Consider the following 23,520-nt stretch of genomic DNA (forward strand, 5'->3'; position numbering starts at 1 on the left):
AGATTTGGTACTTGGAACATTAGGAGCCTCTATAGGGCTGGGGCACTGAAATCAGTGATTATGCAATTAGAGAATAATAAGTTAGACTTAGTGGCAGTGCAGGAAGTGCATTGGGAATGGGAGGGCACCATCCCAGTGGACAATTTTACATTTTTCTATGGAAAGGGGAATGACAATCATCAGTTAGGGACGGGTTTTTTTTGTTCATAGCAGAATTAGGACAACAGTTAAGAGAGTTGTATTTGTTAGTGACCGCTTGTCTTACGTAATTTTGGAAGCACGTTGGTGCGACATCATTGTCCTTAATGTTCATGCTCCAACTGAGGAGAAAAGCGATGATATCAAGGATAGCTTTTCTGAAGAATTAGAATCAGTATTTGATACATTTGGCAAATATCACATGAAAATTCTGCAAGGAGATTTCAATGCAAAAATTGGGAGGGAGGATATCTTCAAACCCACAATAGGCAGCGAGAGTCTCCATGAACTTAGTAATGATAACGGTGTTAGAGCAGTAGCCTTCGCTACGTCAAAAGATTTAATTGTAAAAAGTACAAAATTTCCACATCGTGGTATTCTTAAACACACTTGGACACTTCAGATGGGAGCACACACAATGAAATAGATCATGTGTTAGTAGATAATAGAAGGCAGACAAATGTAATTGATGTGAGGTCTTTCAGAGAAACAGACTGTAACACTGATCATTATCTGATGGTAGCGAAAGTGAGGGAGCGGCTTTCAGTAAGTAGACGAACTAAACAAAATTTCGACACAGAAAGATTTGATTTGAAACAAATAAGTGAGGGACAGGAGAAGGAACAATATCAAGTTGAAATTTCAAATAGGTTTAAAATTTTAGAGACAAATGAAGGTAATGAAAGTGTGGACATCAACAGGGAGTGGGAAAATGTCAGAAACTGCATCATAATTTCAGCCAAAGAGAAAGTAGGATACCACAGGAGAAAGCAAAATAAACTTTGTTTTGATGAGGAATGTTCCAAATTAATAGATCGAAGGGAGCAAACAAAATTTCAATGATTATTTATTTTCATCCGTCTTATCACAATATTTAAAATTTCTTATAATTAAGATAATAAAATATTATTGATGTTCCTTATCGATTGATTGATTTACATTTTGGAACATCCTTTACACAAAATGTTTCAGTTTTTATAAAACCATCTTCAGGTGTATAAGATTTACGAACTTAAAACTCAAATATTATTCCATTTGGTGATGTTTTATGCCATTTGTTTTTCGAATTTGGGCGAGGTGTTGTCCTTTCTTCAATTTAATCAGATGTACATATCGGTCTGTAAGTAGAAGATTGAAAGAAACACTAAAGAATTTGAAAGAATTTATAAAAGAATTTAGAGAATAAAATGAAAAATATATAAATTATAGATAAAAGTAGCAGTAAGATATAAATAAAAATAAAACATACCTTAGATGTAGGATTGATTGTTTGTTCCGATATATCCAGAAGTACGACTGTCATCGTATAGGTGTGGGTCAATACTGACTGTGGTTGCTTGTGGAAGGAGTAAGTGAAAGGTGGCTGTCGGGGTTGGGGTTAATGATCTGTAGTGCATTGAAGATGGGATTATTAAGTAATATGTTATTGTAATTTAGGCAAATGTTTTGTTTATATGTTTGTTGTATGTAATATTTTTCTATTGTATTCCTATGTTTTTTTGTTTTGTACTATTTTTAATATGTCCATTGTTTCGTTTATTGTATTATATGCATGTCCTGTATTTAGAATATGTTTTGCGTATGCGGAACTGTCTTTATTGTGTCTTATGGCTGCAATATGTTCTTTGTATCTATGTGTGAAAGTGCGGCCAGTTTGTCCTATATATGTTAATGGACAGTCTTTACATTTTAATTTGTATATACCCGGTAAGTTATATTTGTTGTTTATGTTTATTCGAAAAACAAATGGCATAAAACATCACCAAATGGAATAATATTTGAGTTTTAAGTTCGTAAATCTTATACACCTGAAGATAGTTTTATAAAAACTGAAACATGTTGTGTAAAGGATGTTCCAAAATGTAAATCGATCAATCGATATGGAACATCAATAATATTTTATTATCTTAATTATAAGAAATTTTAAATATTGTGATAAGACGGATGAAAATAAATAATTGTTAGAATATTCGCAATATGACGCAATTACACTATCTTATGAAAAAAATTTCAATGGTTGAAGGCCCCAAACAAAACAAATGCGGATAATCTATGTAACCTGAGACATGAGGCTAGTAGAACTTTTAAGAATAAGAAAAGGGAATACCTGAAGGGCAAAATTGCTGAACTTGAGACAAATAATAAGGAAAAAATATCAGAGACCTGTACAGAGGCATTAATAACTTTAAGAAAGGATATCAACCACAGACCAATTTGGTAAAGGATGATAGTGGCAATTTGCTTGCAGATCCAATAAAAATTGTGAATAGGTGGAAAAAATTATTTAGCGAGCTCTTAAATGTTTATGAGACTGGTGATATTAGACAGATTAAAATGCATACAGCTGAACTGTTGGTGCCAGAACCTAGCTTAGATGAAGTGGAACTAGCCATTGGGAAGTTGAAAAGTTATAAATCTCCAGGAATTGATCAGAGTCCAGCAGAATTAATTAAAGCAGGTGGCAAAAGGTTGCATATGAGGATCCATCAGCTTATTAAGTTAATTTGGGATAAGGAAGAGATGCCACAACGATGGAAGGAATCCATAATTATTCCTATTCATAAGAAGGGGCACAAGACTGAGTGTGGTAATTACCGAGGAATTTTGCTGCTATCAACCTCATACAAAATTCTATCCAACATTCGTTTGGCAAGATTAACCCCATATGCGAATGAAATTATTGGGGATCATCAGTGTGGGTTCAGACGTAACAGATCAACGATTGATCAGATCTTTTGCATTCGTCAGATACTAGAGAAAAAATGGAAGTTCGGTGGGACCGTACATCAATTATTTATAGATTTCAAAAAAGCCTATGACTGTGAAGAGGAAAGTGTTATATAATATTCTTATTGAATTTGGTATAACAAAGAAGCTAGTGAGTCTAAAAAAAATGTGCTTAAATGAAACCTGCAGCAAAATTCGAGTAGGTAAATATGTATCTGAGACATTCCTCATCAAGAACGGTCTAAAACAAGGAGATGCTTTGTCTCCCTTGCTCTTTAACTTTGCGCTAGAATACGCTATCAGGAAAGTCCAAGATAGGCAGGAGGATTTGCAATTGAATGGGACACTTCAGCTATTGGCATATGCTGATGATGTTAATTTACTGGGGGACGATATGAATACAATAAAGAGGAACGCAGAAGTTTTACTAGAGGCTGGTAGACGGGTGGGGCTGGAAGTAAATTCAGAAAAAGCTAAGTACATGTTAGTATCTTGTTATCTGCAGACAGGCGGGCAAAATTATCTTAGGGTAGCTAATAAGAAATTTGAAAGGGTTACAAAGTTCAAATATCTGGGAACAACAAAAACAAATGAAAATGACACTCATGAGGAAGTTAGGAGTAGATGAAATTCTGGAAATGCTTGCAAATTCTCAGTTCAAAATATTTTGTCTTCCCGTCTGATTTCTAAGAACCTGAAAATCAAAGTATACAAAACAATAATCTTGCCTGATTTTCTTTCTTCATATTTATGTTATGCTGTTTTCTATGTAGGTCGAGACCTTGCGACGGGCTGAATCCCTATGCAAGGAGCCCCATAAGTTGACTACACATTAAACGAACAGCGTTACATGTGTGAGGCGACTAAGGTTCATCACGAAATGCCGACCCACATAGTAAATACGTAAACCCTCATAAATAATTGCAGGGTAATTATTTTGTTTCCAGGAGTACAGGGCAGTGGATTTCCAGTAGGAACCATGAATTGTTTCGTTGCAAGAGTAAAACTTGGAAGTTGGCTGTCTTCAGGGTTGTTGAGCCGTGTAGTCTGGCAGAAGTTACCTAGTAAAACCTAGATTTCCTGATCAGGAGAAATTCATATTCAATCTCCGACGGGTTATCAGCTAACATGATTATGATATTTTGAATATGAAACTTTTAGGTAAGGAATATACAACCTCAAAACCAAAATAATAGTTTCTGTGTTTATTTTTAAAATATTGTTTATTAAAATCCTTGAAACGTAAAGAATATTACACTTAAAACACAGACACATACTTGAAGAAATTATTATTTGTCACACGAATTCGAAATGGCAATGACTTATGAATTATGTTGACATCTACGTATTAGATTTGAACTCATTTATAACGAGATCTCGGCTATTGCGAGCAAAAAGAGAAGCGTTGGCTGGAAATTATGTATTTTATGAGAAACATTTTACGGTTAAAGAACTTCACGGGTGTATCGAGCAATTGCTGAACTGCCTTACGAGGGACTAGGATCTATTATCGCTTTGTCCGTTTATGTCATCCAAACATTTCACATTTCAAATTCCCGCGGATAGCAATCTCTAATCCTTCTACGATATTTACAGTCTACATTCAGGGCGTGTAGTTTTGATTTCCTTTCTCAGATCTCACTTAGTGCGGTACGGCACTCACGAAGAACAAATTCCTAGTTGCGGTGGTGTGGCGGAAATCCCCGCAGACTCTGTGAGGCGGGGATACCCAGGGCCTAAGGGGGCTCTCAGGTATCAGGGCAAATATATTGTGATCCAAAATGGTTACCCTAGGCGGGGAGGGCAGAATGATTCCGCTACACAGCTACGTCGTTTGAACAGAGAATGTCCTACGATTTGGGTGCAAGTCTCTTAATCCTTTCTTCTCTTATATTACAGATTATCAGAAGACCTACGGAGAAGAACTGCCCGGCAAACTAACCAATGAAGTGAGTAACACCAAAAGTTACAATAATGGTTACAACGAGTAACGGTTATAACGAGCACTTTTCCTGTGTCTCTTGGATCTCGTTATAACCGAATTTGTATTTATTAGACGTGAGTCGTTGAAACTGAATTTTACGATTCAAGATTTGAGGTTCTAGGTTGCTAGGAGCGTATCCTGAGTGCTAATCATGGTATTATTGCATTAACTACTCTGCGTGAACCTGGACTCGAAGATATGAAATAATACGAAACAAAGGTTGCGACAATAATTTTTTAATTCTACGTTCATCCGAAAGTACATTTTTACTTGAATGTAGGGAGATTATAAGTGGTTTTAATTGAATCTTGTACACTTTACCTGATTTGCCAAACAAAATATCAAAGTTTCGCATCGCAGCCGCCTTTGAAATTTTAACTTACTAATATACAGCATTCAGCATTTCTTCAAGATCTGTCTCCATACAGAAATTCACTTTCGTAGTGTGTCCATGAAACCGAGAGTCATAAATACAGAATTGTAAATCTAAGAACACATGTGAAATTTGAGGCTCGTCGATGTTTTATGCGTTATGACTTAGTTCCCGATGGCCTACGAAAACTAAATGTGGCCGCTCAATGCACATACAAGTGTCATACGTTCTTATTTTTTAGCAAACATATTTAGCACACGACACGATTTAGGTCTTTTTCTGCTGAAGTCAGTATTTGACTGTTATCGGTTATATGGAATTGGAGGGGTATATGCAATAAAGTTTAATGTATTTCATAAGACAGATGTATATCCTACAGAACCCTTGAAAATCTATTAAATATTGATAGGCTGTGCTTTCGTTCCGCGAGATACAGCAGACTCCTCCAAACCCCACCAGAGTCGCCAAAATAGCCTCGTTTGACGAAAGCGCGCTCTTTCAGTCAAACGTCTAGATTACTGGCTCCTATATCATGAGATTTTAGAATCTTCTTTATTCATGTGTGGAGAAGAGCGGTTTTTGACAGTGGAATAAAAAATGTCTCATCTTTTCCGATCTATCGCAGTCCATCCCCAGTTGTCGGTCGATTTCAGTCGATTAAAATCAGGCTCGAATTTAGAAGATTGTTTTACACTCATAAAGCTGTATACTCCAAGAATAAATGTGACCTTGTGGGCACAGATTTGAAAATGCGTTGTGTTCTTAAGTTGGACGCTTCAGCTGTGTGCGCTAAGTTGGAACACATCTCCAAACTTAAGAGTTACTTCTATATACTTAAAATGTTATGTGAAGAGGAATGAGGTGAGGACAGGCCTTAATAAAATTTGCTTTGAAAATGTATCATCTTAAAGAAAATAGACACAGATGTGTAGCAGACATTTACTAATTTGTAATTGATTTCACCAGTGATAGAACAGGAAGTATGCATGTATGAACAAGTTATTATGAAATATATCTAAACTCTTAGGTTTCAAGGGAAAGTTTTATGTTTCCGAATGATGGCTTCATGTAGAAGCAAATTAAACGGGTCCCCACGACGTGTGGCCTGCTATACAAGTATCAGCAGGAGCCATTTGATAGCCACTTTACCTTGAAGATGGAGACAGTAAGGTTATTCGAAAAATCAGAGACACAGTCCACACTACATGATGCCGTATTTCAGAAATCGGATACTCATTAGCAATGGAGCGTTAAATGAAACTTTTTATATGTAAAATGATATTTGTGTTGATATGCATGGGTTGGCATAATTTGTCAAGCCCCTCTGGCCTCAGTTTATATGTTCCATTAGACTCAGAAACCTATCTTTATACAAAAGATTCATATCTTTAAAAATCTGCCTTTTGAATAATGCTTTCAACAGAAGATGTTACCCCTTACACCCTACAACAAAAAACAATTGTGCAGTACAAATATTTCCATTGTGTTCGTGCGCTCCCAAAGTTAGCAATGGAGGCAGTGACGCCACACGTTCTTCATCTGTTTACTGTCGACAGTCATCTGCGAGTTCCGGTCGCTTTACACCCTCCTCCAGGTTGCCGTTTGACAGGAGCTTGGGAGGGTTTATGAGCCGTTCTGGACGTGGGGAGGAATTCTTGGCCAAGCCGGGAATTGAAACCCGGTCGTCCAATCCGCCTGAGCTTTCTCGTTTAAAAATACAAATGAACACATGAAAATAAATAACTATGAAAACTGTTTAAATAAGTGAACGAATTAAACAAATTAATGCATATGAGTTTGTGACTTCTCAAATAACTTGATACAGGTACATTTTGACTGAGTAAAAGGCGATAAAGTGACAAGTTGACGTAACAACGAACATGATGATTTGTTCCTTATGTTTGTTTTAAAGCATAGAAGGTGAGGTGGATACGGCATAGGGCAAGTTTTGGGTAAGGGAGAAGAGCGTATAAAATTTTTGAAAAGAGACTTTATAGAGTATCCCACTCTCAACGTCAAGGGTTTGGTGGCACATAAATGTTAAAAATTTATATTTTCAGGAAATTATGTCTTCACAAATAATAAATGGGCCTATTAAAGAGTTTTTCTGAGTCGAAAAACACACAAGATGGCTGAGGGTATGCGCCTTTATAGGGACGGCGGTGGTTTACCGTCCTTATCAGCAGGAGGTTAAGTGCCAGAACGTCAAGGAATGTTATGCAGGGACAGATGGGGTAGAAATGTTGAAAAAAGTAAATGCTCAGCCTTTTATAGCCTAGTGTATGTGTAGCAAGAGATATACGTGTGGGATCTGAAGTTATCTTATCTGTGAATACGAGGATGTTCTTCTGGGCTGTGATGCTGTATGGACTCAACGTCTCTGTATTTGGTGTTGAAGCATCGAGTCCCTTAATAAAGTGATCATCAAGATTTATACTTACTATTTCCACCCTGCTCTGAGCAAAACGTCATTACGAAGAAACTGTCTCTCTCGATTGCCAACAGAAGGTATCTGCCAGTCCAAAATGCTGCAGAAATGAAAAATAAAAATTTGTTCAAGTGACAGAAATCATTTCTGTATGCTGCAGTAAACAAAGTTAAATCCTTTGAATAATACAGACCAATCGAATCCGACCGTGAACTAACCTACAAGGCGCGTCTCAAAAGTAAGTTTCTCACTCGTCCCACAGCTAGCAAACCTTATATTGAGCGAAGAGACTGTGCGTACGTGATAGAGCAATGACGTAGCATGGTGCATGCACTAACGGTACTTCCCGCGTTCTCACAGTAGCATCGTTGCAGCTGTTGAAGATGGAGGTTCTTATTCCAGCTCCCGCCGACTGTGAAGTGCGGTCAGTGATAACGCTAAGGCGCACACGGCTCGACGGACAGCAAGTCTCCTGCAGTAGTTCAGCTGGGAGGTGGTTAATCATCCACCCTACAGCCCGGACCTCGCTCCCAGTGATTTCCATCTTTTCCTACACCTGAAGAAATTCCTGTCCGGTCAGCGTCAGCGTTTTGAGAATGACAGACAGGCGGAGATGTTTGTCACACAGTGGTTCCAATCCCAGGCGGCAGACTTCTACGACACAGGTATTCAAAAGTTGGTCCCACGGTATGACAAATGTCTCAATTCCGGTGGCGAATATGTTGAAAAATAGCTGGACACTTGCTGTATCTGTTGCAATAAATGTTTCCATGAAATTGTGTTTTGTTTCTGTAAACGGCCCCAGGGAAACTTACTTTGTAGACGAGCCTCGTATTTCATTGTTTTTGGAATACTTAAAAGAGAAGCACGATATCTTAACCTTGCACATACCTGAAACCGCATTTAGATTTCTAGGTGACTTGCGTGTGTAAAGTTTGTCTATGTGAGGAAGCTGGATTAAGTCGGCATTGCCAGTTATTTAAAATGTTACTAACTTACTTTTGCAAGCAGGTCCACACATCACTAAGTAATTGCCTTTAACAGAATTTTGAGATATGGGCATACTAGACCTCACCGTAACTTGAGGGATTTATATATATATATATATATATATATATATATATATATATTGCTATGGGTGAATTTATTTTTAAATGTAAAATATTGTATCTTGCACGATATATTTATGTGTTTCAGCCTTGGCGCCAGAAAAGATGTTTGTGAAGTGGTGTTTTCAGCACAGTGGTAAACTATTTTAACTCTCAGTATCAAAATTTTGCACAGAGGATATGTTAAGGGTTTCGTATGTTTCTCAGTATTAATAGGTAATATTTCAGTATTTCAGCTTTAATGAACAGATTACCTGTGTCGAAGATTATTATAAACACTCTAAGGCAATAAGCAAGTGAAGTAGAAATTTGGACAGTTTTGAATTTATTCAAACTGGCTTCAGAGGCAACTTAAATGACACAATTTACTTTCTTCGCGAAAGCGTTTGGAATTGTTTCCTGAATAAAATGTAACTAGACACTTCAGTTCATACTTACATTTTTTGCTGATGTTATCAAAGTATCCGTTTGTTTTAATGTTAGAAGCCTGTCCAAAGATTGTTTCAAATTGTAAACCTGTGCTAGAATCGAAAAAGAACATACTGTTCATTAACCTATAAATTGACTAGAAAATATTTATCTTATTACATTATAAACGGTCAGAATCTTTAACTGGCAACGTATCCTAGATTTACTGTAATTGAGATGCTTACAATAATGAGAATACAGACGGACGGACAGCTTCATTGGAAAAAATACAGTACCTACAGCAACTCGTATTTTCCCATAAACTGTACCAGAGAGTGAGAGATGTACAATACCGAAATCAGTTTAACCTCGAACAACAAGCCGTGTCAGTTGTGGACACTAACCCAACGTTACGTAGACGAATTGCGTCTCTATAATAAAGGGAATATTTTAAGGTTGACCGACTCAAAAGAAACCCTGAATAATATTTTGTAACTCGTTTGAAGTTTGAATGTTTCTTGTGATTGCGCTATAACTTGAGTAGAAATGTTTTTGACGTAAATACGTCTATATTTTCGGGGCAGTGTCATTCGGCAAAAAGTGAAAGGAAAAGGTGTAACCGCATTGTTATGTTACCTTGGAAACGTCAATTGTTTACTCGGCATTATTGTTACCAAGGAAACGTCATTTGTCTACTTAGCATTGTTGTTACCTATAAAACATTTCATTACATTACCTTACTTTACATTAAATTCAGCTACCACAGACCCATCTTAAGCGTAACTAATTCAAGTCAAATAAACAAAGTCTTAATCAAACTTTACTCAATTGTAAAGCAGGTATGACGTATTTACGTCAAATTATCCGGAACCATGGTTCCACTGACAACTTTTTATATTTAAGATATCAGTGAAAAGGCCTCTCAGAGGCCTCCGTGCCAAAGCACTTGTATCACGAGACTGTGAGTGTCACGTAATTAAGCAAAGAATAGAAACCCTTTAACGAGTTTAATTCGATTACTTAATGTTTTAAACTCACCTCTTTTCATGTACCAAGGTAACAGATCGCGTTTTCTTGTAATCGTAGTTGGCATAAACACAGTCAAAATTGTCTTCTGCATTATTCGATGTGTGACAAAACAAGTACCAGTGACCTGCCAACTGTAAGATCATTAGAGAGACTGAGACACACAAATCCTGTCTAAACCGATAGTTTTCTTGTTGCACTTTGATTAGTGCGACGATGGAACTTGTGGGGGGAGTTAACGGAGTGAGCTCAGATGTCGGTGGCTGAAGTAAATTTAATGACACTGGCTACAGTCATCTTCTGGGGAACACAGTAGTGGTGTATATTGGTGAGTCTTAACATAATCCTTATTGATGGCTGTCTTGTGGGTTGCTGTGCAGTGTAGACGGTAGGAGTTTACCGACGTTTCAGAGGTCCTTGCTGCCTCCATCATCGCAATCGCCCTGATGATGGAGGCAGCAAGGAGCTCTGAAAAGTCGGTGAACTTATACCAGACTACACGGCACAGCAACCCAGAAGACAGCATTCTTCAGACTTTAAATCTTAAATTATTTTTGCATTACGTTCATTAGTCGCCTGTTGATTGTCAATTTGATCCGATACTTGTGATAAAATTGTTTATAATGTCCAATAAAATATTTGTGTGACGGTTAAAATTATATAATTGTTGTGTGTCAGTACTTACTTCATTCCAATCAACATTCTCCAGTTTTGGAGTACCAAGATCGCATTCACCGGAAACCAACGCCAATTTGCCGACTACGCCAAGAAGGATGATAAGATACATCTTAATTGCAGTTCCTGTAATAATATAAACTTTCTTAATTTCATATTTTCGTCATTCATTGAGTATACTGAACGCATATGTGGACCTGCATGTTTCACACAGAGAGAAACTGCGTTATCAAACCTACATTAATTGTTGTTACGGACATTCCATTTTCCTCCGCGTCTCACCTCTCTATCCCACATATTACGTAGGGAAACATATATGAATCATTTCATAACTCAAGAAAAGGGCATAGGGGTTTAAACCTTTGAAATATGCCGCTAAACCAAAGTAATAATTCAAAATGCAGTTTCTACCTCAAGGGATATGCGACCCGTCTTCGTTACAAAGGCCACCTGGTGTAAGCTGTCTATTCTGATAACGACACGAAACATCTACGTATATGCACTGTTTGGGCAAACCGCTGAGATAATGAATGTTAAAGTGGAGTGCTACCCAAAGTAAATATTATGCTTCAGAAAGTTATTTTATTATTATTAGTTAAGGCTACCATTAAGTCTGATAGGCGGAGGTGGTTAAAGTCTGTTGATGACAGTCTTAAGACTCACCCTAAGCATTTTTGGAAATACGTTTCAGATTTCAAAAGAAAAGATAATTCCTTTATTCAGCTAAAAATTGGTGATCAGTTTATCACTGACCCCAAACACATTGCTGATGAATTTGTTACCCATTTTGAATCAATCTTTATCACTTCTTTCCGGTCCGTTAGTCGTAAAGATACTGTTACTTCAGATTTCTTGCCCGCCGCTCCGATCTCTCCTGCTGAAGTTAGCAAGGCGATCAAGCGCCTCAGACCTTCAAAGTGCGTGGGGTTAGATGGAATTCCTTCGTTAGTAATTAAGGGTTGTTCTGGTATTTTTACTCCCTTATTAACCTATATTTTTAATTTAAGTTTAAATAGTGCCACCTTTCCGTCCCTGTGGAAACAAACAGCTGTTGTTCCCGTGTTTAAAAGAGGAAACAGTTCCACTGTTAGTAATTATAGACCCATCTCTATTCTTAGTAACTTTCCTAAAATATTTGAATTTATTGTTTATGATCATTTGCAAAAAAAATTTAAGTACAAATTAAGTCCCACACAACGTGGTTTTCGTAAATTTAATTCCACAACAACCAATTTGGCTACTTACCTTAATTCCGTTTTACCTACAGTGACTACTCAAGGACAAACTGATTATGTTTACTTTGATCTTACTAAAGCTTTTGACTTAGTTCCTCATAATATTCTTCTTGGTAAACTTAGAAACTTTGGACTATCACCCAGTTATGTTGATTGGTTCCATAGTTATCTTTCTGACATGCAATCCTTTGTTCGTGTCTCTGGAACTCTTTCGTATCCTTATTGTGTTAAGTGTGGAGTGCCTCAGGGTTCCACCCTAGGCCCCTTACTTTTTAATATATTCATTAATGACATCTGCGACTCCATACACAATTTACAGTGCCTTTTATTTGCTGATGACTTAAAGATATATCGGAGTGTTAGCGATGTTGATGACTGCAAACTGTTGCAGGACGACATCCATTCAGTGCAAAATTGGTGTCTTGTGAATGGGATGCAACTTAATTTAAGTAAAACGACTGTTATATCGTTCACCCGAAAGACAAACAGTATTTACTTTAATTACAAATTGTGTAACCACCTGGTGGCACGCTCCCATTGTGTTAAAGATCTCGGTGTTCTACTGGACTGTAAGCTCTATTTTCACCAGCATATCAACTGTAAATTCTCACATAGCTTAAAAATGCTAGGTTTGATTCGGTACATTACTTCTTCCTTCTCCACTGTTGATAGCCTTTTGGTCTTGTACAGTACCTTAGTCCGTTCCAAAATTGAGTATGCATCCGTTGTTTGGAACTCTATTACTAATACTGATTCATTTAAACTGGAAAGGATTCAAAGGAAATTTGTAGCTCTTTGTTACGCTAGATTCTTTAATGGCGTGTGTGCCTATAATTATGATGAAATATTAGTTAGATTAAATTTCTTATCGTTACATTTAAGGAGGAGGCTTTTGGATGCGCTTTTCCTCGTTAATGTTTTTAAAGGCAAAATTAGTTGCTCATCTGTTTTTGATACAGTTAGTCTCTGCATACTCACTAGGACTATCAGAGACTATTCTACCTTTACTGTACAACGTAATTTCAAGGCCAGTCCCTCTGCCAGATGTGTTTCTGCTGCCAATGCAGTCTGTAGGAGCATCGACATCTTTAACAAAGATCGTATTTTGCTTACTGATGTCAGTCAGCTTTTTAAACAATAATCATTGTTTTTTTGTTTATTCACTTGCTGTGCTGACTGCATTTTATTTTGTAGTTTTAATTTTATAAGTTTCTTCTGTTTTGTTTTATTTAGTATTATTAATTGAATTATATTACTTAGGTATATTTAGCTCATTTGCTTATTAATTATTTTGCAATAAATTAATATTGTACATTTATATTTTTAGTTTATTGTTTGTTTGTTTTTGTATTGTTAATGCTTGGCTGTTATTGGCCTCTTTGCCTGTTGTTAAGCACTTTAATAAATGAATTGAATTATTATTATTAGTAGTAGTAGTAGTAGTAGTAGTAGTAGTATTATAGTCATCGTTATGAATTATAAATGTACAATCAGAATGCCCCAAAAATGTATACTCACAACCAATACAAACAACAACTTTGAGTGTACATCTTTTTTGAACATTCTCTATATAACTGAAACATGAAGAATTTCTTTATAAAACGTCACAGGTTCACAGGCCAAAAATAAGATTTTCAGATTCCACATGAACAAACCAAATCTGCTTCCAACGTTTCGAGAACCATCTCTGTTTTCATCCTCAGGGTTGCTGGGTGACCACTCCGTTCCTATGTTGCGCTGCTAGTGCGCCTATCCTGTCTTATTTCTAATTAAAATGCATGCATTTCTTACGTCTTCCCATGCCATAATCCACTTCCTGTCCCTTAATTCGTCCGCTCTAATAGTATTTGAGGAATACGAGCAATGTAGGCCCTTAGTACTTAATTATGTGTTGGCTACTTACGTGACCTGGGACTCTTCTGCGTCTCCTTTGTGAATTCCTTGGGACAGGTTATGCGTTTATATATTCGTAAAGCGAGGGTTTTTCTGCGCCTCCTGAATTGTGAAATAAGTAGAACAGAAGAAATACTTGACCTCCCTGTGTATATTATCACCGCAGTTTATCATAAGGGTAAATATAATCGTAACGTAAATTGTTCATAGGAGTGTTTTATGTCATAAGTGATTAGAAAATGAGGTTAAGGTAATATTTTTTTAAACTGAAGTACTTATCGCATGTTTTGCCACAGTGTAAAAAAACAATAACACCAAAATGCTTTCATCACAAACAGTTTTTTGAGAAATGTAATACTTTTTACCTTCAGAATAAAATTTCAATTGAAATACTCTATGGCTATGTTGAGTTTATTAGGAAAATATATAATAAATGTTTTAAGTAGGTTCATTTTTTGATTACAAGAGAATATACCCTACAAATAAGTGCGTGTTACAAATTCTCGTAGTCAGAATGTCTTTCTTGTTAGAGAACAGCATAATTGTTACATGTTATCGATAAAATAAAAATGTCTATTGTATTTGTTTATTCTTCATATCAGAGGAGTCAAGAATATTGCCTTTTATCAATTACCATGAGTATAATTATAAAATTTACAAATTTTTGGACATGACATTGTGAGCGGCTCCTATCCTTTATATGTATAACAAAATTAGAAATTTAACACCATTTGTAGTGAAGAATTATACGTGTGCCATGCTATACAAGTATCACCACGAGCCATTTGATATTCACTTTACCTTGAAGATGGAGACAGTAAAGACATTCGAAGCATCAGTGACACAGTCTACACTATATGGTGCTGTATTTCAGAATTAGGATACTCATTAATAATGCAACTTTTGAATGGAATTTTTGTGGTCGAAAATGATTTTTGTGTTGATAAACTATATTTATACAAAAGATTCATATCTGTAAAAATCTGCCTTTTCAACAATGGTTACAACAGAAAATGTTACCCCTTACACCCTACACCAGAGAAGAATGTGCAGTACAAATATTGCTATTGTGTTCGTGCGCTCCCACATTTAGCAATGGTCCGTACTCCATTTCACAAGCTGACTGGCATCTAGGCCGGTTTCGTTGAAGGCTTTAAACGCTTTTTCCAATGTCGCTTCATCAGGACTCCGGTTTCGAAACCCGATGGAGGCAATTCCTGCAAACAGATTACGTGTTGTATATATTCAGCTTAGAAGTTTTATTTGATTAATAAAAGATAGAATCAGAGATAAAGAAATGAAATTGAAGTTAATGTTGGAGAGAGTGACGCCACTCGTTCTTCATCTGTTTACTGTCGACAGTCATCTGCGAGTTCCGGTCGCTTTACTCAGGTAGCCGTTTGACAGGAGCTTGGGAAGGTTTATGGGCCGATCTGGACATGGGGAGGAATTCTTGGCCATGCCGGGAATTGAAACCCGGTCGTCCAATCCGCAGCTAGTCTCAAAACCGCCTGAGCTTTTTCGTTTAAAAATACAAATGAACTCATGAAAATAAATAACTATGAAAACATTGTTTAAATATGTGAACGAATTAAAACAAATTAATGCATATGAGTTTGTGACTTCTCAAATAACTTGATACAGGTACATTTTGACTGAGTAAAAGGCGATAAAGTCACTAGTTGACGTAACAACGAATATGATGATTTGTTTCTTATGTTTGTTTTAAAGCATAGAAGGTGAGGTGGATACGGCATAGAGCAAGCTTTGGGTAAGGGAGAAGAGCGTATAAAATTTTTGAAAAGAGACTTTATAGAGTATCCCACTCTCAACGTCAAGGGTTTGGTGGCGGATAAATGTTAAAAATTTATATTTTCAGGAACTGATGTCTTCACAAATAATAAACAGGCCTATTAAAGAGTTTGTCTGAGTCGAAAAACACACAAGATGCCTGAGGGTAGGCGCCGATACAGGGACGGCGGTGGTGTACCGTCCTTATCAGCCGGAGGTTAAGTGCCAGAACGTCAAGGAATATTATGCAGGGACAGATGGGATAGAAATGTTTAAAAAAGTAAATGCTCAGCCTTTTATAGCCTAGTGTATGTGTAGCAAGAAATATACGTGTGAGATCTGAAGTTATCTTATCTGTGAATACGAGGATGTTCTTCTGGGCTGTGATGCTGTATGGACTCAACGTCTCTGTATTTAGTGCTGAAGCATCGAGTCTCTTAATAAAGTAATCATCAAGAAGTATACTTACTATTTCCACCCTGTTTTGAGCAAAACGTCATTACGAAGAAACTGTCTCGCTCGATTGCCAACAGAAGGTATTTGCCAGTCCAAAACGCTGCAGGAATGAAAAGTGAAAATTTGTTCAAGTGACAGAAAACATTTCTGTATGCTGCAGTAAACAAAGTTAAATCCGAAAAATAATACAGACCAATCGAATCCGACCGTGAACTGACCTGTTTATTTGCTCTTGGAATTTTAAAAGAGGGACAAGATATCTTAGCCTTGTCCATACCTTAGACCTCATTTAGATTTCTAGGTGACTTGAGGGCGTAAAGTTTGTCTATGTGAGGAAATTCGATTAAATCGGCATTGCCAGTTATTTTAAATGTTACTAACTTATTATTGCAAGCAGGTCCACACATTACTAAGTAATTGCCTTTATGAGAATTATCAACTATGGGCATACTTGACCTGACCTTAATTTGAGCAATTGTTCATTATGAGCATTAATTTATTTATTTTTTTATGGGTGTATTTATTTTTAAATACAAAGTTGTGTATCTTGCACGATATATTTTTTTGTTTCAGCCTTGGCGCCAGAAAAGATGTTTGGGAAGTGGTTTTTTGCAGAACAGTGGTAAACTATTTTAACTCTCGGTATCAAAACTTTGCACAGAGGATTTGTTAAGGGTTTCGTGTGATTCTCAGAATTAATAGGTAATATTTCATGATTAATCAACGTCTTACGTGTGGCGAAGATTATAATAAATACCGTTAGCCAATAAGCAAGTGAAGTGGATATTTGGGCAGCCCTTATTTTATTCAAACTGGCTTCAGAGGCAACTTAAATGACTCAATTTACTTTTTTCGCCGAAGAGTTTGGTACTGTTTCCTGATTAAAATGTGCCTGGACACTTCTGTTCATACTTACACTCTTTGATGAGAATGTCAAAGTATCCGTTTGTTCTAAAGTTAGAAGCTTCTCCATTGATTAAAACTTCATGCTGTTCGCTGTTAGAATCGAAAAAGAACATTCAGTTCATTAACCTATAAATTACTACAAAATGTTTATATTATAAACGGCCAGAATCTCGAACCGTATAATTGACTGGCAAAGTATCCTAATGTTGTAATTTCAGGACTAAATAAATGTTTAGTGACAAAATATTATACACTACGAAGGTAACCTGTAAAAATTAAAGATATAAATGTATTCATATATTTTAAACTAGTTTGTGTTGTGTGGGATTTTGTTATAATTTATATACATAATTTCTGGAGAATGAAATCAATGTCAAGTATTTATTCTTGTGGTAAGTGTCTCAGTTTTCATAATCTTTTTCGCTTGTAGTCATGTTTTCCATTAACATGATTATGGAACTCAAATAGAGGAGTGAATGTATTTAAATTGATTTGATATGTATTTATTTTAAACTTCTATTCCGGTTATTTTATATTGCGATCCACATGACCGTGGAACTTAGAATTCGATAATAGGGCTTTCTGTTACACGGATAAAAGTGTTTCTCCAAGTTCATAGACTTTCATGTTCCAGTCATCATTAACGGAATGAGAGATTCTCGTACTAATTATTTATATTTAAGATATCAGTGAAAAGGCCTCTCACAGGCCTCCGTGCCAAAGCACTTGTATCACGAGACAGTGAATGTCACGTAATTAAGCAAAGAATAGAAATCCCTAAACGAGTTATTTTAATTACTTAATGTTGTAAACTCACCTCTTATCATATGCTAGGGTAGGAATAATCATTCTGCTGCTGGTTATCTTGATGAAGTCGGTACGAACACAGTCCAAACTGTTTTCTGCATTATTTGATGTGTGATAAAGCCAGTACCATTTACCTGTCAACTGTAAGATCATTAGAGAGACTGAGACACACAAATCCTGTCTAAAGCGATAGTTTTCTTGTTGCACTTTGATTAGTGCGACGATGGAATTTGTGGGGGGAGTTAACGTAGTGAGCTCAGATGTCGCTGGCTGAAGTAAATTTAATGACACTGGCTACAGTCATCTTCTGGGGAACACAGTAGTGGTGTATATTGGTGAGTCTTAACATAATCCTTATTGATGGCTGTCTTCTGGGTTGCTGTGCCGTATAGAAAGTAGACGTTTACCGACGTTTCAGAGGTCGTTGGTGCCTCCATCATCGCAATCGACCTGATGAAGGAGGCAGCAAGGACCTCTGAAACGTCGGTAAACATATACAAGACTACACGGCGCAGCAACCCAGAAGACAGTATTCTTAGGTCCCTAAACCTTAAATAAGTTTTGCATTACTTTCATTAGTCGCCTGTTAATTGTCAATTTGAGCCGATAAATGTTGTGATAAAATTGTTTATAATGTCCAATAAAATATTTGTGTGACGGTTAAAATTATATAATTGTTGTGTGTCAGTACTTACTTCATTCCAATCAACATTCTCTAGTTTTGGACTACCAAGATCGCATTCACCGGAAACCAACGCCAATTTGCCGACTACGCCAAGAAGGATGATAAGATACATCTTAATTGCAGTTCCTGTAATAATATAAACTTCATTAATTTCATATTTTCGTCATTTATTGAGTATACTGAACGCATATGTGGACCTGCATGTTTCACACAGAGAGAAACTGCGTTATCAGACCTACATTAATTGTTGTTACGGACATTCCATTTTCCTCCGCGTCTCACCTCTCTATCCCACACATTACGTAGGGAAACATATATGAATAATTTCATAACACAAGAAAAGTTCATAGGGGTTAAAACCTTTGAAATATGCCGCTAAACCAAAGTAATAATTCAAAAAGCAGTTTCTAGCTCAAGGGATACGCCACCCGTCTTCGTAACGAATGCCAGGTGTTGTAATCTGGTTATTCAGATAACGTCACGAAACTCCTACGTATATACACTGTTTGGGCAAAACGCTGCGATAATGAATGTTAAATTGCGTGCTACGCAGAGTAAACATTTTTGGTTATATGTATCTAATTTTAGGGGAAGGAATGCTGGTTTGTTGCAATTAGAAGTAGATGGTGTTCTTATAACTACGCCATATGAAATAGCCAATGCTTTTTCCAAACATTTTCAATCATCACATACAAATTCTTGCTCTGGGGATTTTCCCTTCATCATTTCCACCTTGGATGTGTTTCCTTTATTTTCTGTCTCGGACATTGATGTTCATAATGCTATAAAGCGTTTGAGGCCATCAAATACTGTGGGACTTGATGGTATGCCAAGTTTTATTATTAAGGGTTGTTCTGAAATCCTTGTTCCTATTCTTAAATTTATTTTCAATCTTAGCCTTCTCAGCAACAATTTCCCACTTTGCGGAAGCAAGCAACTATTGTCCCAGTTTTTAAAAAAGACAAAACTGCTTCTGTGAGAAACTATAGACCTATTACCATAATTTTCAATTTTTCCAAAGTTTTTGAAATTATTGTACGTGACCGTGCTTCCTATTATTTTAAGACTAAATTAAACCCTTGTCGACATGGTTTTACTTAATCGAAATCCAGCACTTCTAATCTGGCTACGTTTTTGAATTTTGTTACCCCTTAGTTTGTTCCCAGTCTCAATCTGATGCCGTTCATTTTGATTTTAGCAGTGCCTTTGATGTTGTTCTGCAAGCCTTACTTTGCACAAACTTCGTGACTATGGACTGTCTACTGGTTATGTGAATTGGTTTCTTAGTTACCTAACCAGCAGACTTTCGCAAGTACTTTATTCTGAAGCTTTCTGGCTTCCTTTCGAAATATTGTCCTGTGTCCCTCAAGGATCTGTATCAGGGCCTTTCTAGTTCAACGAGTTCATTAATCATTTGTGTTTTGTCATTAAATTTTCGACGTAAAAATTTTTTGGGCCATAAAATCTCCTCATGATTGCTCTTTACTCCAAAAAGACATTGACTCCTTCTGTGGCTGGTGCGCATGAAACCACATGAAGCTTAATGTTAGTAAAACCAAGTTTATTTCATTTACTAGGAAAACCAACACGTTTTGTTTTGAGTACCAGCTTTGTGGATCCCGCATTAATTGTACGGATATTATTAAAGATTTGGGAATCATCCTTGATTCTAAACTTCATTTTCACCACCATGTTGACTGTGTATCTTCTCAAGCCTTGAAGTGTTTGGGTCTTATTCGTGCTCTAACTTTCCTTTTTCAACTTTGGACAGTCTTTATATGTTACATTTTAGTGTAGTAAGATCTAAGCTTGAATATGCCTCAGTCGCATGGAATTCTTTAAGTTCTGCTGACACTTGTAAGCTCGAACGCATACAGAGCAAGTTCTTATCTTTGTTTTACAATCGTTTTTGTTTTTCCACATGCCCGTTATTATTACGCCAATGCCTTAGAAAACCTACATTTTCACACTCTTCGCACTTGGAGGAGTCACCTCGAGGCCCTCTTACTTATTAACGTATATGGCGGATATAAATTCTGTCCCTCCGTACTCGAGACTGTTGGTGTGCGTGTCCCATTCAGTCATTTTAGAGATTTCTCTCTTTTTACTGTTCGCCCTGCATGCAAAAGTTGTCCATCTGCTAGATGCGCATCAGCTGCGAATAATCTTTGCAATGATTTTGACTTCCTTACTAACCATTTGCTTACGCGTAATCATATCCTGAAGTAGATGGTATTGCTTCATTTATAAAGAATCATGTTATTATTTGCTTTTTTTAATTATTAACCTATCTGTTTGCTGGGGACTTTATTATTATTATGTGATTATTTAATTGAATTTAATTATTATTAAGCGTAGTAGTAGTATCGTCATCGTTATGAATTGTATATGTACAGTCAGAATTCCCCAAACGATGTATACTGACATCCAAACAAACATCTGCATTGTGTATACATCTTTCTTGGAAACATGAAGAATTTCTTTAAAAAACGTCACAGGTTCACAGGCCAAAAATAAGATTCTCAGATTCCACATGAACAAACCAAATCTGTTGCCAACATTTCGAGAACCATCTCTGTTTTCATCCTCAGGGTTGCTGGGTGACCACTCCGTTCCTTTGTTGCGCTGCTAGTGCGCCTATCCTGTCTTATTTCTAATTAAAATGCATGCATTTCTTACGTCTTCCCATGCCATAATCCACTTCCTGTCCCTTAATTCGTCCGCCTTAATAGTATTTGAGGAATACGAGCAATGTAGGTCCTTAGTACTTAATTATGTGTAGGCTACTTACGTGACCTGGGACTCTTCTGCGTCTCCTTTGTGAATTCCTTAGGACAGTCGTTTATATATTCGTAAAGTGGTTGTTTTTCTGGGTCTCATGAATTGTAAATTATGTAGAATTAAAGAAATACATGACTTTCCTGTCGATATTATCACCGCAGTTTGTCATAAAGGTAAATATATTCATAACGTAAATTGCTCGTAGGGTGTTTTATGTAATAAGTGATTAGAAAATGAGGTTAAAGCAATATATGTATTAGCTGATGTGCTTCTCGCATGTTTTGCCGCAGTGTACAAAAATAACACCAAAATGCTTTGATCACAGACAGTTTTTTATGTATATTTCCGGATTCACAATGTTTGTACATTTTTCCGGTATCCTTAAGGTTCCTGAGCACTGCGGGTCCCAACTTTTCGTTGCCTTGATCTATGGTCATTCGGTAGGACTTCTTGGACGAGGGATCGGCCCGTCGCAAGGCCTCTACATGTACACAGGAAAGCGCAACACAGAAAAACGCGGACAAACATCCATGGCTTGAGTGGAATTCGAACCCACGGTTCCAGCGACCAAGCGGCACAAAGCCAACGCCTCAGACCCCACAAACAGTTTTTGAGAAACTTAATCATATTTACCTTCAAAATATAAATTCAATTGAAATACTCTATGGCTATGTTGAGTTAATTAGGAAAATATACATTACATTTTTTAAATAGTTTTATTTGTTCATTACAAAAGTATATACCCTACAAATAATTGTGTTACAAATTCTCGTAGACAGAATGTCTGACTTGTTAGAGAACAGCATAATTCTTCCATGTTATCGATAAAGATAAAAATGTCTCTGTTTAGCCTTACTGATAAATACATATCAGAGGAGCCAAGGACATTCTCGTACAAAAAAATAAATACGAGAGCAGTCAAGCATATTCTCTTCAAACGTATTTTCTGAACTTATATACTGTTAAATAAATATCAAAGAAGTAAAGGATATAGCCTTTTAACATATACCATGAATATAATTATAAAATTAACAAATTCTTGGACATGGCATTGTGAGCGTTTCCTATAATAAAATTAGAAATTTAACACCATCGGTAGTGAAGCATTATATATTCCATTTCTGAAATCGTCCTTAACGTTCTACTAAGTATACTGAACAAAATATTTATACATATATTTATTCTTCAAGTCTATACACAAACCATTTTATTGATGTTAAAAATTAAAATTGATATAAATATTTCACGCTATTCATCGTTTCCTTGATGTTACAATTTGAGGAAACGATGAATGGCGCGAAATATTTACAACAATTTTAATTTTTAACATCAATAAAATGGTTTGTGTATAGACTTGAAGAATAAATATATGTATGAATTGAAAACACAAACATGACGCATCTAAACTATGAACAAAATATGTTGTTTGTTATTATTTAAGCCCCTTTAAACGGATACTGGGATCATGGGTTCGAATTCTGCTAGAGGCATGAAGTTCTTTTTCATATTTATCTTATGCTGCTCTGTGTAGGTCGAGACCTTGCGACGGGCTGATTCCCTATGCAAGGAGTCCCATAAGTTGTCTACACATTAAACGAACAGCTTTACATGTGAGAGGCGACTAAGGTTCTTCACGAAATGCAGACCCACAGATTAAATAAGTAAACCCTCATAAGTCACTGCAGGCTAATTATTTTGTTTTTCAGGAGTAAAGCGACAGTACAGGGCAGTGGATTTCCAATAGGAACGATGCATAGGTTCGTTGTAAGAGCAAAACTTGGAAGTTGGCTGTCTTCAGGGTTGTTGAGTCGTGTAGTCTTGCAAAAGTTACGTAGTAAAACCTGGATTTCGTAATCAGGAGAATTTCATATTTAATCTCCGACGGGTTATCAGCTAACATGATTGCGATATTTTGAACATGAAACTTTTAGGTAAGGAATATACAACCTCAAAACCAAAATAATAGTTTCTCTGTTTATTTTTAAAATATTATTTATTAAAATCCATGAAATATAAAGAATATTACACTGAAAACACA

The 23,520-nt window shown here is 36.4% G+C and overlaps 3 protein-coding genes across 4 annotated transcripts in view; 1 reads left to right on the forward strand and 2 right to left on the reverse strand.

The window, feature by feature from the left end:
• Positions 1 to 23,520, forward strand: part of LOC110840944 (allergen Per a 4) — a 168,062-nt gene that overhangs the window by 53,455 nt on the left and 91,087 nt on the right. The window lies entirely within an intron of this gene.
• Positions 6,208 to 14,302, reverse strand: LOC147874874 (uncharacterized). 2 transcript variants are annotated; one of them, XM_087358625.1, is made up of 6 exons: positions 14,067 to 14,302; positions 10,939 to 11,054; positions 10,266 to 10,387; positions 9,258 to 9,340; positions 7,724 to 7,810; positions 6,208 to 6,982 (listed from the first exon to the last, which is right to left on the reverse strand). In XM_087358625.1, the coding sequence occupies exons 2-6, from the start codon at positions 11,038 to 11,040 to the stop codon at positions 6,906 to 6,908; spliced, it is 471 nt and encodes a 156-aa protein (XP_087214751.1). In that variant the 5' UTR covers positions 11,041 to 11,054; positions 14,067 to 14,302; the 3' UTR covers positions 6,208 to 6,905. The 2 variants fall into 2 exon arrangements, with proteins under 2 accessions (XP_087214751.1, XP_087214748.1); XM_087358622.1 differs by having other exon boundaries at positions 6,208 to 6,986.
• Positions 14,447 to 21,566, reverse strand: LOC147874875 (uncharacterized). Its single transcript, XM_087358682.1, has 6 exons — positions 21,493 to 21,566; positions 18,712 to 18,827; positions 18,027 to 18,157; positions 17,220 to 17,299; positions 16,317 to 16,403; positions 14,447 to 15,273 (listed from the first exon to the last, which is right to left on the reverse strand). Exons 2-6 carry the CDS (start codon positions 18,811 to 18,813, stop codon positions 15,146 to 15,148), a joined length of 528 nt encoding a protein of 175 aa, XP_087214808.1. The 5' UTR covers positions 18,814 to 18,827; positions 21,493 to 21,566; the 3' UTR covers positions 14,447 to 15,145.

This window comes from Zootermopsis nevadensis, unplaced genomic scaffold, assembly GCF_977971745.1.
Source record: "Zootermopsis nevadensis isolate Lab colony 2312 unplaced genomic scaffold, Znev_1.0 Znev_ptg000003l, whole genome shotgun sequence".
In the NCBI taxonomy this organism is placed as follows: domain Eukaryota; kingdom Metazoa; phylum Arthropoda; class Insecta; order Blattodea; family Termopsidae; genus Zootermopsis; species Zootermopsis nevadensis.

Coding starts and splice junctions, on each gene's coding strand:
- LOC147874875 (XM_087358682.1), bottom strand. CDS start 18,813: ATGTATCTTATCATCCTTCTTGGCGTAGTCGGCAAATTGGCGTTGGTT. Junction 17,300..18,026: donor ACCCTAGCATATGATAAGAG/GTGAGTTTACAA, acceptor CGATTCTAACAG/CGAACAGCATGAAGTTTTAA. Junction 15,274..16,316: donor CTCAAAACAGGGTGGAAATA/GTAAGTATACTT, acceptor ATCTGTTTGCAG/GAATTGCCTCCATCGGGTTT.
- LOC147874874 (XM_087358622.1), bottom strand. CDS start 11,040: ATGTATCTTATCATCCTTCTTGGCGTAGTCGGCAAATTGGCGTTGGTT. Junction 9,341..10,265: donor ACCTTGGTACATGAAAAGAG/GTGAGTTTAAAA, acceptor TTTCGATTCTAG/CACAGGTTTACAATTTGAAA. Junction 6,987..7,723: donor CTCAGAGCAGGGTGGAAATA/GTAAGTATAAAT, acceptor TTTTTAAACGAG/AAAGCTCAGGCGGATTGGAC.